This window comes from Schistocerca cancellata, chromosome 4 (genome assembly GCF_023864275.1).
Source record: "Schistocerca cancellata isolate TAMUIC-IGC-003103 chromosome 4, iqSchCanc2.1, whole genome shotgun sequence".
Lineage (NCBI taxonomy): Eukaryota > Metazoa > Arthropoda > Insecta > Orthoptera > Acrididae > Schistocerca > Schistocerca cancellata.
The window spans coordinates 924,799,715-924,817,849 of NC_064629.1; the positions used below are offsets into that span (position 1 = coordinate 924,799,715).

Here is an 18,135-nt window from a genome sequence, read left to right on the forward strand (position 1 = left end):
ATAGCCAAAGCCTTGCAGACAAACAAAAATTACGCGAAGCGAAATGTAATGTGAGGGGGGCTATGCGAGAGGCATTCGATGAATTCGAAAGTAATCTTCTTCGTACTGATTTGGCAGCAAATCCTAAGAAGTTTTGGTCTTATGTCAAAGCGGTAGGTGGATGAAAACAAAATGTCCAGACACTCTGTGACCAAAGTGGTACTGAAATAGAGGATGACAGACTAAAGGCCGAAATACTAAATGTCTTTTTCCAAAGCTGTTTCACAGAGGAAGACTGCACTGTAGTTCCTTCTCTAGATTGTCGTACAGATGACAAAATGGTATATATCGAAATAGACGACAGAGGGATACAGAAACAATTAAAATCGCTCAAAAGAGGAAAGGCCGCTGAACCTGATGGGATACCAGTTCGAACTTGGCGTCCCCCCCCCCCTTCTTGCAGCGGTGTACCGTAGGTCTCTAGAAGAGCGTAGCGTTCCACAGGATTGGAAAAGGGCACAGGTCATCCCCGTGTTCAAGAAGGGACGTCGAACAGATGTGCAGAACTGTAGACCTATATCTCTAATGTCGATCAGTTGTAGAATTATGGAACACGTATTATGTTAGAGTATAATGACTTTTCATTAGACTAGAAATCTACTCTGTAGGAATCAGCATGGGTTTCGAAAAAGACTATCGTGTGAAACCCAGCTCGCGCTATTCGTCCACGAGACTCGGAGGGCCATAGACACGGGTTCACAGGTAGATGCCGTGTTTCTTGACTTCCGCAAGGCACTCGATACAGTTCCCCACAGTCATTTAATTAACAAAGTAAGAGCATATGGACTACCAGACCAATTGTGTGATTGGGTTGAAGAGTTTCTAGGTAACACAACACGGCAGGTCCTTCTCAATGGAGAGAAGTCTTCCAAAGTAAGAGTGATTTCAGGTGTGCTGCAGGGGAGTGTCATAGGACCGTTGCTATTCACAATATACATAAATGACCTTGTGGATGACATCAGAAGTTCACTGAGGCTTTTTGCTGATGATGCTGTGGTGCATCGAGAGGTTGTAACAATGGGAAATTGTACTGAAATGCAGGAGGATCTGCAGCGAATTGACGCATGGTGCATGGAATGGCAATTGAATCTCAATGTAGACAAGTGTAATGTGCTGCAAATACATAGAAAGATAGATCCCTTATCATTTAGCTACAAAATATCAGGTCAGCAGCTGAAAGCAGTTAATTCCATAAATTATCTGGGAGTACGCATTAGGAGTGATTTAAAATGGAATGATCATATAAAGTTGATCGTTGGTAAAGAAGATGCCAGACTGAGATTCATTGGAAGAATCCTAAGGAAATGCAATCCGAAAACAAAGGAAGTAGGTTACAGTATGCTTGTTCGTCCACTGCCTGAATACTGCTCAGCAGTGTGGGATCCGTACCAGATAGGGTTGATAGAAGAGATAGAGAAGATCCAACGGCGAGCGGCGCGCTTCGTTACAGGATCATTTAGTAATCACGAAAGTGTTACGGAGATGATAGATAAACTCCAGTGGAAGACTCTGCAGGAGAGATGCTCAGTAGCTCGGTACGGGCTTTTGTTGAAGTTTCATGAACATAACTGCACCGAGGAGTCGAGCAGTATATTGTTCCCTCCTACATATACCTCACGAAGAGACCATGAGGATAAAGTCAGAGAGAGTAGAGCCCATACAGAAGCATACCGACAATCCTTTCCACGAACAATACGAGACTGGAATAGAAGGGAGAACCGATAGAGGTATTCAAGGTACCCTCCGCCACACACAGTCAGGTGGCTTGTAGATGGTGTGTGTGTGTGTGTGTGTGTGTGTGTGTGTGTGTGTGTGTGTGAACAGTGAATCTAAAAGACTGTGAAACACAACTGTGCATTTGTCGGCTACATTATTTACGATAGACAGTAGTTGCACTCCCCCCGTCCCATTTTTTTCAGTGAATACGTCGACACCGAGGACAACAAACGAAGAGACAAAGTAGGTGAACAGGCAAATCTCCTGCCACTGTCAACCTTTACTCAGTGTGGTGGCTGATGGGAGTTACTAGGTTCATTCAAATAAAGATATCGTGACCAGTTACAACCATTTCCAAACTGTCTCTAGTGTGCATGTGTAGCTTTGTGTTTTTTGTGATTGTCATAACACTTTGTGAAATCAGATTTAGCGCATTTCATCATTTGGTCTCTTGTAACACTAGTTGACACCTTTGCTGACTTTTCAGTGTTCCAATGTTTTTGATTGAAGCCTAGCACCAATTATGTATTTTTTTCAAGCTTAGGAAGATGTGTTTCAAGAATTTATTGTCATTACTAAATTCAATATTTACGTGTGTATTTTTTGTGAAGTTTCACAAACAGTGTGTTTGATAGGTTGCGTATGTGTGGTTTTATATGTAATTGAGAAGCCACAGTACCTGATAACCTCAAAAAGATGACTATAGTGCAAGAGCACAGAACAACACTTATGCAAACAGCACACAAAATACTTAGGTTAATATTTGCACTTGGCAATGAGAAAAAATTTTTGGAACGCATTGTGCTAAGCATGAAAAAATACGTAACTGGTGCAGTGTTTCATTATTTAAATAGTGAACGACATTTGTACTTCCTAGGCAATTACCAGTTCCAGTTACACCAGTGGTTTTTATTAGATAATAAACCTCTCTGACAATAAACAAGTCCCTGACAAGTATTTGGGTGCCTGTTATGTACATATATCATTCATAAAGTGCAAAAATGCAAAGGGGGTTTCTATATGTAACTTCTACTGGTTGAAACGTTATTTCCCACATTTTACGCCTTTTTTTAAAGTCCTTCAAAAAGCGTAAACGCAGGGTTTCACTGAATTTTTTTAGGTATTTGACATTTCCTAATGTTAAGCTTGCTTTCAAATGGGTTAAATGGCTCTGAGCACTATGGGACTTAACATCAGAGGTCATCAGTCCCCTACAACTTAGAACTACTTAAACCTAACTAACCTAAGGATGTCGCACACACCCATGCCCGAGGCAGGATTTGAACATGCGACCATAGCGGTCGCGCAGTTCCGGACTGAAGCGCCTTTAACCGCTCGGCCACACCAGCCGGCCCTTGATTTTAAATTTAATTTTATTTGTCTGAGGTACATCATCAGCTTGCAATTTTCTTATCTTTACAGACACCTGGTAAGAGTTCTGCTTGCTAGATAAATACGTGTCTTACAAGGAAGATATTATTCAATAAGATCATGAAAAGGATGGATTGCTACTCACCCTGTAGAACAGATGTTGAGTCGTGTACAGGCACAGTGAAAAGACTGCTATGCATTTAAGCTTTCGGTCAGAAAGTCGTCTTCCGGAGTAGGAAACACAAACATTCACGCAAGCACAACTCGCACACATGACCACCACCTCCGGCCACTGTGGCCAGACTGCAATTGTGCCTGCGCCCGATAGCAACAGCAATCTGGTATGGACCATAGAGTTAAGAATGAGGCATGAGATGAGGAGAGGGAGAGGTAGTGAGGTAGAAGTGGGGGAAGGTGTAGCACTGCTTGTGGGTGCATACAGGGACATGGTGGGGACAAGTTAGGGCTGCTAGGTGCAGTTGTGAGATTGGGGGGGAGGACAAAAGGGTGAAATAGAAATAGAGAAAGGGAAAGAGACTACAGGGTCATTAGCAGAATAGAAGGCTGTATAGTGCTGGAATGTCAGCAGGGAATGATCCTTCGTACCAACACCAGCTTTTCTGAATTGTGCAGGTGGGATCTGACCCTGCACTATATCCTACATTCCCATAACCCTCCTCACCTCAACCTGTGTTTGTCCTTGACGTCCACCTATCTATCCCCTTTCTTTCTCCCACTCCATTACTACACAGCCCTCTATTCCCCCAACGTGCCCACTCTTTCCCTTTCTCTATTTCTACTTCTCTTATTTCCTGCTCCCTCACCCCTTTGCCTCAACCTCCCAACTACACCTAGCAGCCCTACTCTGTCCCCACAGTCCCTGCACGCTCCCACAAACAGCAATAAACCTCCCCCCAACCCTGTCCAACTACCCGTCTTCCTCCTTGCCCCGTGTCGCCTCCTAATCCCCACTACCCACACCACATTACTGTTATTAGATGCAGATGCAGATGCAGTTGCAGTTAGCAATCTGGCCACTACAGCGTGAGACTGGTGGTGGTGGTGGTGGTGGTGGTGGTGGTGGTGGTGGTGGTGGTGGTGGTGGTGGTGGTTGAAAGCTTAAATGTATAACAGTCTCCGTTGTGCCTTTTTGTGATTCAGTGTCTCCTAAGTGTGGTGAGTAGCAATCTGTAATTTTCCTAATACTACTGTTATTCCATCATGGACTGTCCTGTGTTTCAGGGAAGATGATGCCTTTGATGTGTTAGAGTTTTTGTTTAACCACTCCTGACAATCACTTAGTGAAGCATCTTTGTCCTGTCATTGCCAGTGGTTCACTTGTGTAAGTGGTAACTCACGTTTTCAGCATAGCATTTGCCCCAAAATGAGGTCTGCCAGATAGTATGACCTCCAGTATCCTAGGATACAGTTATTTACTGTAAAACATTTTTTGAACATGCAGAGCATTTTTTGCAGAGTTGCAAAATAATGTTACAAGAGTTATTACTTTTGCTGTAATTAAATAGTTCATTTTTTCCGAACAGGGACTTCCTAAAATATATTTTACATTTATTTGTTGCAGAAGGAAAAGTTTCAAGAAGAAATACCAAAATGGTTGCCACAGATAACAGAAGTACTTGGGAAAGTAAACCGTGAAATGCTCCTAATATTCAAGAGCAATGATTTACTAAGAGGCATTGAACACACTCTTGGAACGGAATCAAGGTATACATATAATCAAGGGTTTTCACTGCATTTAAATAAGTTTGAAATTTCATTAATTAAAACTTCCGGGCTGAATTGCCGTGGCCCATATATAAAACTGCTTCTCCTTCCTGGTGTTTCGTTGCCTACTGCGGGCAACATCTTCTGAAGTAGCCGACTCGCCTCAGATGATGTTGCCCGCAGTAGGCAACGAAACGCCAGGAAGGAGAAGCAGTTTTATATATGGACCACAGCAATTCAGCCCGGAACTTTTAATTAATGAAGACACCGGCCGTGAAAGCTTACATGTTATGATAAGTTTGAAATTTGTCTCTGAGTATGATAAACAGGCAAGTCTATTATGCCACTGCTGATACCCAGAGTAACCACAGTGTGCAGCATGGACAACTACTACACAGCTGAGTGTATCCCAGAAGATCCTGGTTAAGTTGTTACAGATTTTTTGAGCTACAGTACTTGCAGTGCATATCCCACAGTGTGTCAAGTATGTGCAATACAAAAGTCATGGTTTTTGTAAGGATAGTCAAGGCACCAGTGAATGGCTGTATACCTACATCAGATGTTTGTCTTCAAAGAGCATTCTTTCAAAATACGCCTAAGACAGTTCCACCCCTGCTATGTTTTGTAACCCCATCCCCATCCCAAAAGAGTGGTTTCTCTATATTCAGTCTATGACTTTCTTGTTCTGCAATGTTCTTAGTTAAAGGGGCAGAAATTAAGACTAAGTTAAATACCTAACTCACCAAAGGTTATATAGTAGTTTTAAATTGGCCTTTGTTGGTGATTAGTGTACTATGCATCTTGGTTAACATATGTGCAATGAACACCCATTTGTTTCAGGGCATTATATGTGGTAGGGTGTCCTAAAATCCCATTTGACTGCTTTTAGGATGTATTTTCCTCAGCTAGTGCACCATATATTTTATCTTGTGCTGTGATGTATTTGTGCAAGTAACTTCATTGGTGTCATTTGCTGACTCCTGGGGATATTTCTGCAGAAGCAGCAACAGCAGCTTCTAAAAAATTCACATGCTACCACTCTAAACCCAAAAGTGAACTATTGTTCAGTTTGGAAACTTAGATTAACTATCTCATTTACCCCTGAAAATAACAATGTGTATTACCATACAACTGGTATGATTAGACACGCTCTGTTAGTTACAAAAGTATTACAATTAAGGAAATGCCTCACTGTAAGTCCAAAACAATTAGTCTTCATGGTGTCTGAATGGCATTGGCTGAAGGTGTGTGTTACTGCTAAATTTGCTCATGAACTCAAGACTACTAGTAACGAAACTCAACTGCATGGGAATCTTGTCCAGTACTTGCTCTGCTCAAAAGGATAACTGTTAGCCTTGGTATCCCATCCCTTTCCTTCTCCTCCTCCTCCTACTACTACTACTACTACTACTACTCCTTGCTGAGGCCTTAATACAGTGGTAATTAATCCTTGATGGTAAAATGAATTTTCCTGAGAGCTTACCGAGCGAGGTGGCATAGTGGTTAGCACACTGGACTCGCATTTGGGAAGACAACGGATCACTCCCACGTCCGGCCATCCTGATTTAGGTTTTCTGTGATTTCCCTAAATCACTCCAGGCAAATGCCAGGATGGTACTTTTGAAAGGGCACGGCAGACTTCCTTCCCTCATCCATGAGACCAATGATCTCGATGTTCTGTCTCTTTCCCCCTCCCCTCCACCCCAAACAACGCAACAACAAGCTGAGGGGCTAAAAACAAAGGGGATTTTACCAACATTGATCCAGCCACCGAGATTTAGGTTTATCCATTGTGTCCCAAGAAAAACGCCTTGAAAAGGTCGGGGGCAAAGCTGATAGATATCCTTCACCAGTCTGAGCCCCCCCAGGGGGCTCACGGTCCTTTCATGAGTACATGCGTGGCAAGCACAGGGCCCCGATCTACTACAGCCTTCCTTCTTTCCCGTGCTGCATTTCCTTTCCCTTCCCTCCTTTCCTGACCGTGCTCCTTCCCCTCCGCCCTCTCCTCTCCCTCTCTTGGTGTCCTTGTTTATGTTGGCCCCGCTATTCTCCTGGTTATGTTGGCTTTGCAATTTGGTTTTGTTGTGTAATTACCTCATCCTATTGGCATTCTTTGGCCCACCTCTGGGGTTTGACCTCCATTACTAAATTTCTGTTCCATAGAGTGAGCCATTTGGGGAAGAGCACCTTACCTAGTGTCTCTGGCGTGTGCCCTCCTCGTTCCTTCCATCTTTTCCTTTACGTCGTTGTATGATGCTAGGGCCCATAGCCAGCACAGTAGCCAGCCTGTGAGGTGGGGACACTGTGGGTTTGGTTGAGCCCCCTGAACACAAAGGGATCACACTTCTGATACCTGAGCTGTGACCACTTTATGTAAGCCTAGAAGTGGTTGCTTGTCATCCTGGAGCATCGGAACTCCCAGCACTGGCCACCATGCCAGACGGCCCTTGCTGTGGCTGAGTGGCGCTCGTGGGGAGAGCCCCTGAATGAGTGGGTGGTATCAGGGCGGACGCTATGCAAATGGAAAGCATACGGGTCCTGAACTCTGGCCATTGTTCTACAGCCGTCTCTCTGTATGAGGAGGATTCCTTTCGTGCTGCTTCTTCTGTCCCTTCAGCCTTTCCTTCCATGGCTACCCCCTGGGAGGAGGGTCAGGCTCGTAGGCTAGGGGTGAAACCTTTCCCCGCTATCTGGTTTGCACATGAACTGATGGGGATACTTTCACCACTACCAAACCTCTATTTTTTGTGGAACACATTTAGGACAAGTTTGGCGAATTGGTCTCTCAGAGCAAGATGCGATAGGGTTCGTTGTTGATCAAAACTGCTTCAGCTGCCCAGTCTGCGGCCCTTCATGCCTGTACCCATCTTGGCACAATTCCTGTGACGATTACCCCCACCAGTATTTGAATATGGTTCAAGGTGTGTTTTTCACAGGGACCTCGTCCTTCAAACTGGTAAGGAACTTCGGGACAATCTCGGATGGCAGTGTGTTCACTTTGTTCGGCATGTTCAGAAGGATCCGAAGGACAATTGCATCGATACTGGTGTCTTTATCCTGGCCTTTGAAGGGATACCCTCCCTGAGGAGGTCAAGATGATGGTTTATCGATGTGACGTGAAGCCGTACATCCCACCACCTATGAGATGTTTTAAGTGCTTGCGTTTTGGACACATGCCTTCCCGCAGTTTGCAGGCGCCTCTCTGTGGTGACTGTGGACGTCCCCTCCAAGAGGGGAGTTCCTGTGTTCCCCCTCCTGTGTGTGTTAATTGTCACGGCAATCATTCTCCATGTTAAACGGATTGCCCGGTTTATAAGAAGGAAAAGAAGAGACAGGAGTGTCCCTTGATCGTATAACCTACACTGAGGCTGGTAAGATGTATGCGCACTCCATCCTGTGTCCATGATGTCTAGCTATGCTTTAGTTACATCTTCCCCCTTCCTTACCCCAGTCCCACACCCCTCTCTTCCCCCCATCCCCTGAGGTTTCCAGACCTTCCCCTCAGAGTGCCACTCCCCCTCCCCAGCAGGAGAAGTGTCCCACTTCTTCGTCATCTGGCAGTCAAGGATGCTCCTCCCGGGACCTCCCTTCCCGGCACCTTCCGGGTCAAAGGTCTGCTGCCACACGGCGACCATGAGAACCACGGTCTATGGGCCCCCAGGTCACTGCTCTCTTTCTGTTCCAGATCTTCGTGTAGCTGGCTCCTTTTTGCCACACAGCCCTCCTTGATCTCAAACAGAAAAGAAGGAACAACATAAGTCCCAGGACAAGGAGCCTCTGGTGTCACCAGAGGTCTCGTCCCCACCTTGGCAACTTGATTTTGACCTGCTGTTCATGGATGTCGCCCCCTCCTTGTCAGTGACGGATGGTGACCCAGCGGCGTGACTGGCTTTAACCTGTTCACCACTCATTTGAATCGTGGTTCTGTGGTTATCCAATGGAATTGTAATGGATATTACCATCACCTTCCGGAATTGAAGTCCCTTATTTCGTTTTACTCTGCAGCTTCTGTGGTTCTACAGGAATCTCATTTTACTAATGATCACTCACCAACCCTCTGTGGGTTCTGTGCTTTGTCAAAATCGGGTCAGCCCCATGCAGGCCTCTGGTGGCGTTTTTACGTTGGTCCGTACAGACATTGCTAGCACGTGGTTTCCTCTTCAAACTACATTGGAAGCAATTGCTGTTAGTGTCCACCTGAACTCTGGGGTCACTGGTTGCAATCTTTATCTCCCTCCTGACAAGACTCTTACTCCTGCTGCCTTAACTGCCCTACTTCAGCAACTTCCTCCTCCCTTCCTCCTTCTCGGGGATTTTAATGCCCATCATCCCTTGTGGGGCAGTGCATTTGCATCTAGTCGGGGTTTTCTCATAGACCAGCTTCTTGCAGACCACGACTTGAGCCTTCTTAATGATGGCTCCCATACTAATTTCAATGCCGGTCATGGTACCTTTTCTCTTTCTTCTCCCTCCCTCCTCCCTTCATTACACTGGTCGCCACTTGACGACCTTTGTGATAGTGACCATTTCCCGTTGATTCTCTCGCTCCCTTCCCTCTCCTTGATGGACAGGTTACCTTGTTGGTCCTTCCAAGGTGCCGATTGGCCTCTATATACTGCACAGGTCGTTTTTTCTCCCACTTTGTCAGGTTGTATTGATGGTGTCCTACATGATGTGTCTGACAAGATTGTTCGTGATGTTAGCCTTGCTATCCCACACTCACCCCCCTGCGGGTTCGGGGGTTAGAATAGGCCCGCGGTATTCCTGCCTGTCGTAAGAGGCGACTAAAAGGAGTCTCACATGTTTTGGCCTTACGTGATGGTCCCCTCTCGGGTTTGACCTCCATCTTTCTAAATTATTCCGAAGAGCGAGCCAATTGGGGAAGGGCGCCTTACATGGTGCACTGTATCCGTCGTGCAATTAGACCTTTAGCCGGCTTTCACGTCGTTGCAATGGTGTCCCGCTCGTTTTCGATCTTTAGGGCGGGGATACGTCCCTGGGTGCGATTACCACGCTGCCCTCTGCAGTGTTTCTTTTAACTGCGACGACGACCTTGGACAGTTTTGCACCTAAGATCCAGCACGGTAGCCAGTCCGTTGTGGTGGGGCCGCCATGTACCCTCTTGGTTGTAGCCCCCTGACAACACAGGGATCGCTCTACTGATGCCTGCGCCGTTAACTCCCCACGTATGCCAAGGAGTAGATGCCTATCCTCCTGGGGTATCAGGACTCCCGGCAACGGCCATCCTGCCAGGTGGCCTTTGCTGTGGCTGGGTGGCGCCCGTGGGGAGGGCCCTTGGTCGGAGTAGGTGGCATCAGGGCGGATGACCCGCAATGAAGCGTGGTACATCATCTCTCGCTGGCGGCCAGCCGCCAGCAGTCTCTAAGCGTTCTCGGGCTCAATTTAATGCTCAGAAGTACGATCCGAAAACGTTCCCCTCCCTGGCCACGCCGTGGGAAGAGCGTAAGTCCCAGGATGGAGGTAACAGTTATTCGCCCCGATTCTTAGTTTGCACGAGAGCTGATGGGGAGTCTTTTCTCTCCACAAAGCCTCAGTTCTTCGTCGAGCATTTAGAGGACAAGTTTGGGGAGGTGGAGGGCTTGTCTAAAATGCGCTCTGGCTCAGTACTGATACAAACGGCATCCTCCGCCCAGTCACGCAGGTTACTTGCTTGTGACAAGTTGGGGGATGTTAACGTTACTATTACTCCACATAAGAGTTTAAATATGGTCCAGGGTGTTATTTTCCATAGGGACCTCCTTTTGCAGTCTGATGACGAGCTGCGCGCCAACTTAGAACGTAGAGGTGTTCATTTCGTCCGGCGCGTTCATCGGGGTCCGAGGGATAATCAGGTTGCTACCGGTGCCTTCATCTTGGCCTTCGAGGGTGATACGTTACCGGAAAAGGTCAAGGTGATGGTCTACCGATGTGACGTCAAGCCCTATATCCCTCCCCCGATGCGGTGCTTCAAGTGCTGGAAGTTCGGCCATATGTCTTCCCGCTGCACTTCCGGCCTCACATGTCGAGATTGTGGACGCCCATCTCATCCCGATACTCCATGTGCCCCGCCTCCCATCTGCGTCAACTGTGGGGAGCACCATTCACCTTGCTCGCCAGACTGCAGAATATTCCAGAAAGAGCGCAAAATCATGGAATATAAGACCCTGGACCGACTGACTTATACTGAGGCCAAACGGAAATACGACCGATTACATCCAGTGCGAATGACACCTTCCTACGCCGCTGCTACAACACCTGTGCTAGCTCCATCAGTTTCGCGCCCTCCGGCCGGATCGACGAGTGGTACAACTCCTCCTGCCCCCTTGCCAGTGGGGGGCTCTACCCACCGGGTTGCTCCTGTGCCACCTACCTCAGGAGCAACACCATCCCCCCCATCGGGGACGTCAGTCCCCGCTTCTAAGCCGGAGAAGTGTCCAACTTCTTTGGCTTCTCACGCTCGCAAGGGGTCCCTTGGGTCCCTCCCTTCCCAGGTTTCCACCGGCGGGAAGGCTGACGATAGCCAGTGGCGTAAGTGCCCACAATCTGCAGGTCAAAGGGCTTCCCGATCCTCCTCAGTCCCGGAGACTGAATCGGTGAAGCCCTCCCAGCCAGTTAAACCCAAGGAGCAGCGTGAGAAATCAAAGAAGAGCAGCTCTAAGCCCAAGGAACGCGCGGTGGTAGCCACCCCATCGCTACCTTCTAGCTTTGCGTCTGAGGACGAGGTGGAGATTCTGGCGTCCGCTGAGGACCTCGATCTCGCCGGTCCCTCAGACGCCGTGAATAGCAATAGCACTAGCACGGGTGCTCAATCGGAGGCAGCAGGTGACCCAGCGGCGTAATCTGCCGTCCCAGTCCCGGCACGCCTTTCTCAGCCATGGACAAAACCATCCTCCAGTGGAACTGCAGCGGTTTCTTCCACCATCTAGCTGAGCTCCGCCAACTTATCAGCCTTCACCCTTTCCTCTGCATTGCTCTGCAGGAAACTTGGTTTCCAGCAATGCGCACCCCCGCCCTCCGTGGCTATCGGGGTTATTATAAGAACCGAGCAGCTTATGAAAGGGTGTCTGGTGGCGTCTGCATCTATGTCCTTAACTCTCTTCACAGCGAGTCTGTCCCTCTACAAACAGCTTTAGAGGCTGTCGCTGTTAGGGTGTGGACGCCGCAGGCTCTTACCGTCTGCAGTCTTTACCTTCCACCGGAGGGTGATGTCGCGCAGCATGTCCTGGCCGCGCTGATAGCCCAATTGCCGCCACCTTTCTTATTACTGGGCGACTTTAACGCCCATAACCCTCTGTGGGGTGGGTCAGTGGCAACAGGTCGAGGCGCCACCGTTGAGCATTTATTGTCGCAGCTCGATCTCTCGATTTTGAATGATGGTGCCTCCACACACTTCAGTGTGGCGCATGGCACCTACTCCGCCATTGACCTTTCAATCTGTAGCCCTAGCCTCTTACCATCTGTCCACTGGAGTGTGCATGACGACCTGTGTGGTAGTGACCACTTTCCGATTTTTCTGTCACTACCACAGCGTCACTCTTCTGGGCGCCCTAGCAGATGGGCTATGAATAAGGCTGACTGGGACTTGTTCTCCTCCACTGCCGCTATTGAGCCTCTCTCAACTGATGCCATTGATGCGGTGGTTACATCGGTCACCGCCGGCATCGTCACTGCCGCCGAGTCTGCCATTCCCCGTTCTTCTGGGTCCCCTCGGCGGAGGGCTGTGCCTTGGTGGTCGCCTGAGATCGCTGAAGCGATTAAAGATCGCCGGCGGGCGCTCCAGCGTCACAAGCGACATCCCTCCATGGACCACCTTATCGCCTTCAAACGGCTGCGTGCGCGGGCCCGCCTCCTTATCCGCCAAGGCAAGAAGGAGTGCTGGGAGCGGTATGTGTCCACCATTGGACTCCATGTCACTCCATCGCAGGTCTGGGCCAAGATTCGACGGGTCTTCGGCTATCGGACCCCTGCCAGCGTCCCTGCGCTCTCACTGAATGGAGCAGTTTGTACTGACTCCGACGTCATTGCAAACCGCTTAGCAGAGCATTTTGCTATGAGTTCCGCTTCTGCGAATTACCCCCAGGCCTTCCACTCCATTAAAGAGCGGATGGAACGTCGGAGCCTTTCTTTTCGCACCAACGCTTCTGAACCCTACAACGCTCCATTCAGTGAGTGGGAATTTCAGAGTGCCCTTGCCGCTTGCCCTGATACCGCTCCCGGGCCAGATCGCATCCACTGTCAGATGCTGAAACACCTTTCAGTGGACTGGAAGCGACGCCTCCTCGACCTTTACAACCGTCTCTGGGTCGAGGGTGAGTTTCCGTCGCAATGGCGGGAAAGTATTGTCATCCCCATTTTGAAACCTGAAACGAACCCTCTGGAGGTGGACAGCTACCGTCCCATTAGTCTCACCAACGTTCTTTGCAAGTTGCTTGAACGGATGGTGAGCCGGCGCTTAAATTGGGTGCTGGAGTCTCGGGGCCTTCTGGCTCCGTCTCAGGGTGGGTTCCGTAAAGGCCGCTCCGCCACCGACAATCTGGTGAGCCTTGAGTCGGCCATCCGTACAGCCTTTGCCCGCCGTCAGCACCTGGTCGCTGTCTTTTTCGACATGCGGAAGGCGTACGATACGACATGGCGTCATCACATCCTTTCTACGCTTCATGGATGGGGTCTTCGGGGCCCTCTGCCGATCTTTATCAGAAATTTTCTGTCGTATCGTACCTTCCGCGTGCAAGTCGCGGCCTCGTATAGTTCATCCCTCGTCCAGGAGAACGGGGTACCCCAGGGCTCTGTCCTCAGTGTCTGCCTGTTTTTAATTGCAATAAACGGTCTCGCTGCGGCAGTAGGAAATTCTGTCTCCGCTTCCCTGTATGCTGACGACTTCTGTCTTTACTATAGTTCTATTAGCATTGCAGCAGCTGAACGTCAGCTACAGGGCGCAATCCGCAAGGCGCAGTCTTGGGCTGTAGAGCGTGGTTTTCAGTTTTCGGCTGCCAAGACCCGCGTTATGCATTTCTGCCGGCGCCGAACGGTCCATCCTGAGCCGCGGCTTTATCTTGCCGACGAACTTCTTGCTGTGGTGGAGACCCACAGGTTTTTGGGTGTCCTTTTTGATGCCCGGTTGACTTGGCTGCCTCATATCCGGCAGCTTAAACAAGCGTGTTGGCGGCATCTCAATGCCCTGCGTTGTTTGAGACACACCTGCTGGGGCGCCGACCGATCTACCCTGTTGCGGCTCTACCAGGCGTTAATCCAGTCTCGCCTGGATTATGGGTGCCTAGCTTATGGCTCAGCATCCCCATCTGCGTTGCGGGTGCTGGACCCAATTCTCCACAGCGGGATACGCCTTGCCACTGGTGCTTTCCGCACCAGCCCTGTGGACAGCGTACTAGTGGAGGCAGGTGTACCTCCACTGCGGTTCCGACGCCAACGTTTGCTGGCCGCTTATGCTGCCCATGTTTTTAGCTTGCCCGGGCATCCAAATTATCGTGTCCTGTTCCCGCAGTCAGTCGTCCATCTGCCAGACCGTCGGCCCCGGTCGGGTTGTCCGATCGCCGTACGCATCAAGGAGCTTCTCTGCGGGTTTGGGTTTTTCCCAGTTCCACCTCCTTTCCGGGCGCCTCTGCGTACACCCCCGTGGTGTGTTCCTTGCCCTTGCCTTCGGCTCGACTTGGCACAGGGCTCGAAGGACTCGGTCCCTCCAGAGGCCTTCCGCCGCCGCTTTTATTCCATCCTGGCCACGTATCAGGGCTCTGGAATTGTTTACACCGACGGTTCGATGGTTGCTGGTCGTGTCGGGTATGCGCTAACTCTAGGGGACCATTCTGAACAACGGTCCTTGGCGGCTGGCTGCAGCGTTTACACTGCTGAGCTAGTCGCCATCTTTCGAGCCCTAGAGTATATCCGCTCCTGCTCAGGTGAGTCCTTCGTTATCTGTAGCGATTCCCTGAGCGGTTTACGAGCTCTCGACCAGTGTTTTCCTCGTTCTCGTCTGGTGATGGCTATCCATGAGTCCCTGCATACTCTTGCGCGTTGCGGCCGCTCTGTGGTCTTTGTGTGGACCCCCGGTCATGTCGGTATCCCGGGCAATGAACATGTTGACCGCCTGGCGAAAGAGGCCACGAGTAAACAGTCTCTGGACGTTGGCCTCCCAGAGACTGATTTGCGGGCAGTCCTCCGCCGAAAAGTTTTTGCGCTTTGGGACGCTGAATGGCGCAATCGGATCATGCCCAATAAACTCCGTGCCATCAAGGAGACGACGACTGTGTGGCGGTCATCCCTGCGAGCCAACCGCAGGGACTCTGTCGTCCTTTGTCGGCTCCGCATTGGCCACTCCCACCTGACACACAGTTATTTACTGCGCCGGGAGGACCCTCCTGTATGTCGCTGTGGGGCGGCTTTGACAGTGGCCCACATTTTGTTGGCCTGCCCCCTTTTAGCTGTGGTCAGGCAGACATTTGCGCTGCCTGATACGCTCCCTGCCCTCTTATGTGATGACCCTGGTATGGCTGACTTAGTTTTCCGTTTTATTCGGGCAGGGGGTTTTTATTATTTACTCTGAGTGTTTGTTCTGTTCTTTTGTGTTGATTCTGGCCATTGGCCTACGATTTTACGCTGAGTTTTTAATGTGTTCTCGGTGGTTGGCTTTTCCTTTTTATCTCTATGGTCGGCCAACCACTGTCACACTCTGTGTGATTTTAATTTGTTTCGTCTGCTCTCTGTAGGAGTATTTCTTGTCCTGTGTCGTCTGACGTCTTTCCTGTTGTTCGTTTTTTATTCTCTTTGGGTGGTTTTACTTTTTTTTTTGGAAAAAGGGACCGATGACCGTCGCAGTCTGGTCCCTTTAATCCCCCCCAAACCAACCAACCAACCAACCTATCCCACACTCATCTAGACCATTTCGCCGCTGGCAGGTCCCGTGGCCATTGCCATTGCCATTGCCATACGTGATCGCCATCGAGCTTTGCAACACCTTAAGAGGCACTCATCCATTGCCAACTTTATTACCTTTAAACACCTTCGCACTAAAGCCCGTTACTTAATCAAACAGAGCAAACAGATGTGCTGGGAAGGCTTTGTTTCTTCCCTCGCTTCTACTGTCTGTATGTCACTGGTATGGGCTACACTTCGCTCTCTCCAAGGTTGCCATCGGCAGTATACCCATTTTGCAACAGCATCAGCATCAGCCTCAGCCTCCTATCCAGCTGCTTTCCGTCACCAGAAACAGCGGGCCAAATCTTCTGCCTTATGTTTTATCCCTTGTCAGTAAGTATCTTACAACGAACCTTTTAGTGAATGGGAACTTCTTTCTGCACTTTCTTCTTCTCCTGATACAGCCCCTAGCCCAGACTTAATTCATAACCAGCTGCTTCAACATCTCAGTACTCCACAAAGGCAACATCTTCTCCTGGTGTTTGACCGTATTTGGCTCCAGGGTAACTTCCCTTTTCAATGAAGGGATAGCATTGTGGTTCCTGCCCTTGAGTATGGTAAGAACCCCTGTTTGTCAAAAGCTATCAACCAATTAGTCTGACAAACGTCGTTTGCAAGTTACTTGAATGGATGGTAGCCTGTCGGCTCAATTGTGTCCTCGAATCTCGGGATCTATTGTCCCCTTACCAGTGTGGCTTGCAAGAGGGACGGTCTCCGATCAATCATTTACTTCGATTGGAATCCGCAGTTAGGCAGGCTTTTTCACAGCGCTGCCATTTGGTTGCAGTATTTTTCAACCTTTGCAAGGCTAATGACACAGCTTGGAGCTATCACATCTTTCTTACACTTCATGAGTGGGTTCTTCAGGTCCCACATCCGATTTTTATGTACCAGTTCCTGTTCCATCCGTCGTTCAGGGTTCAGGTTGGTACTGTTTTTAGTTCTCCACAGACCCAGGAAAATGGCATCCCACAGGGTTCCGTATTGAGTGTACTTCTTTTCCTCATTGCTATAGATGGACCTGTGGCGTCCATCAATCCTTTGGTCACCCCTGCTCTGTATTTGGCTGATTTCTGCATTAGGGTTAGTTCATCTTCGATGGTCTCTGCAGAGCGGCAGCTCCAGGTTGCTATACGGCATGCCTCTGCATGGACCCCCTCACATGGATTTCAATTCTCTCCTTTAAAGTCGTTGGTGGTCCACTTTTGTCGCCATACTACGGTCCAGCCCGATCTGGAGCTCCATCTCGATGCACGGCCATTACCTGTGGTCCCACCATTTTCATTTCCTCGGTCTTCTTTTCGACAAGAAGATCACTTGGTTGCCTCATATCAGACTTCTGAAGATGGGATGCTTCCATAAACTCGATGTCATTCGCTTCCTTGCCCACAACTCCTGGAGTGCGGTTCATTCCACTTGTCTCCACCTTTATCAGGCTTTACTGCTGTCTCACTTGGACTATGGTTGTCAAGTTTATGGTTCGGTTGCACCTTCCACACTGTGCCTCCTGGATCTGGTCCACCATCGTGGTATCCATTTGGCCACTGGTGCCTTCCGTACTAGCCCTGTTGATAGTTTCCTTGTTGAAGCTGGAATGGTCCCCCTTTCTGTTCGGCGGTCCCAGCTTCTGGTTTCTTTTGCAATTGCTGTCCATTCCTCTCCCACTCATCCTTCCTATTCTATCCTGTTCCCAGACCAAGGACATCGCCCACCTGATTCCCGCCCTCGGGCGTGTTTACCAGTTAGGCTCCGCCTTGCATTTCTTCACCATGATTTTCAGCTTCCTTCTTTGTACTGTCTCCCATGTTCTCTCCTTGGTTAGTTCCTCCGCTCCGAATTCGGATGGATCTCAGCAGAGGTCCGAAAGATTCCATTCCCCCAATGGTGTTCCTTTGTTTTTGCCGCCGCATTTTGTAGGAGTTACGGGATGCTGTTGTTTTTTACACTGATGGCTCTAAATCTGCTGATCATGTGAGATATGCCTTCACATCCTCTGCTGGCATGGAAAATCATCTCCTTCCAACTACATGTGGGGTGCTTACTGCAGAACTGATGGCAATTTCTCAGGCCCTTCCCTGTATTAAACAGTCCCAACTCAACCGCATTCTGTTATGCACAGACTCAGTGAGTGGACTTCAGGTTCTTACCCCATCCCCCCAGAATGTTCAGGGGTTAGAATAGGCCTGAGGTATACCTGCATGTCGTACGAGGTAACTGAAAGGAGTTTCACACATTTTGGCCATCATGTTATGGTCCCCTGTAGAGTTTGACCTCCATTCTTCAAAATTTTCCTGAAGAGCGAGCCAATTGGGGAAGGGTGCATTACAAGGTGCATCATGTCCATCGTGCATTGAG

General features: G+C 49.2%; 1 protein-coding gene across 1 annotated transcript in view; it reads left to right on the plus strand.

Annotated features, from left to right (window-relative positions):
* Positions 1–18,135, plus strand: part of LOC126185112 (aarF domain-containing kinase 1) — a 120,891-nt gene that overhangs the window by 77,196 nt on the left and 25,560 nt on the right. Inside the window, exon 7 of the mRNA XM_049927922.1 lies at positions 4,709–4,851. Coding sequence (XP_049783879.1) covers positions 4,709–4,851 — 143 coding nt within the window. The remainder of the gene's footprint in view (positions 1–4,708; positions 4,852–18,135) is intronic.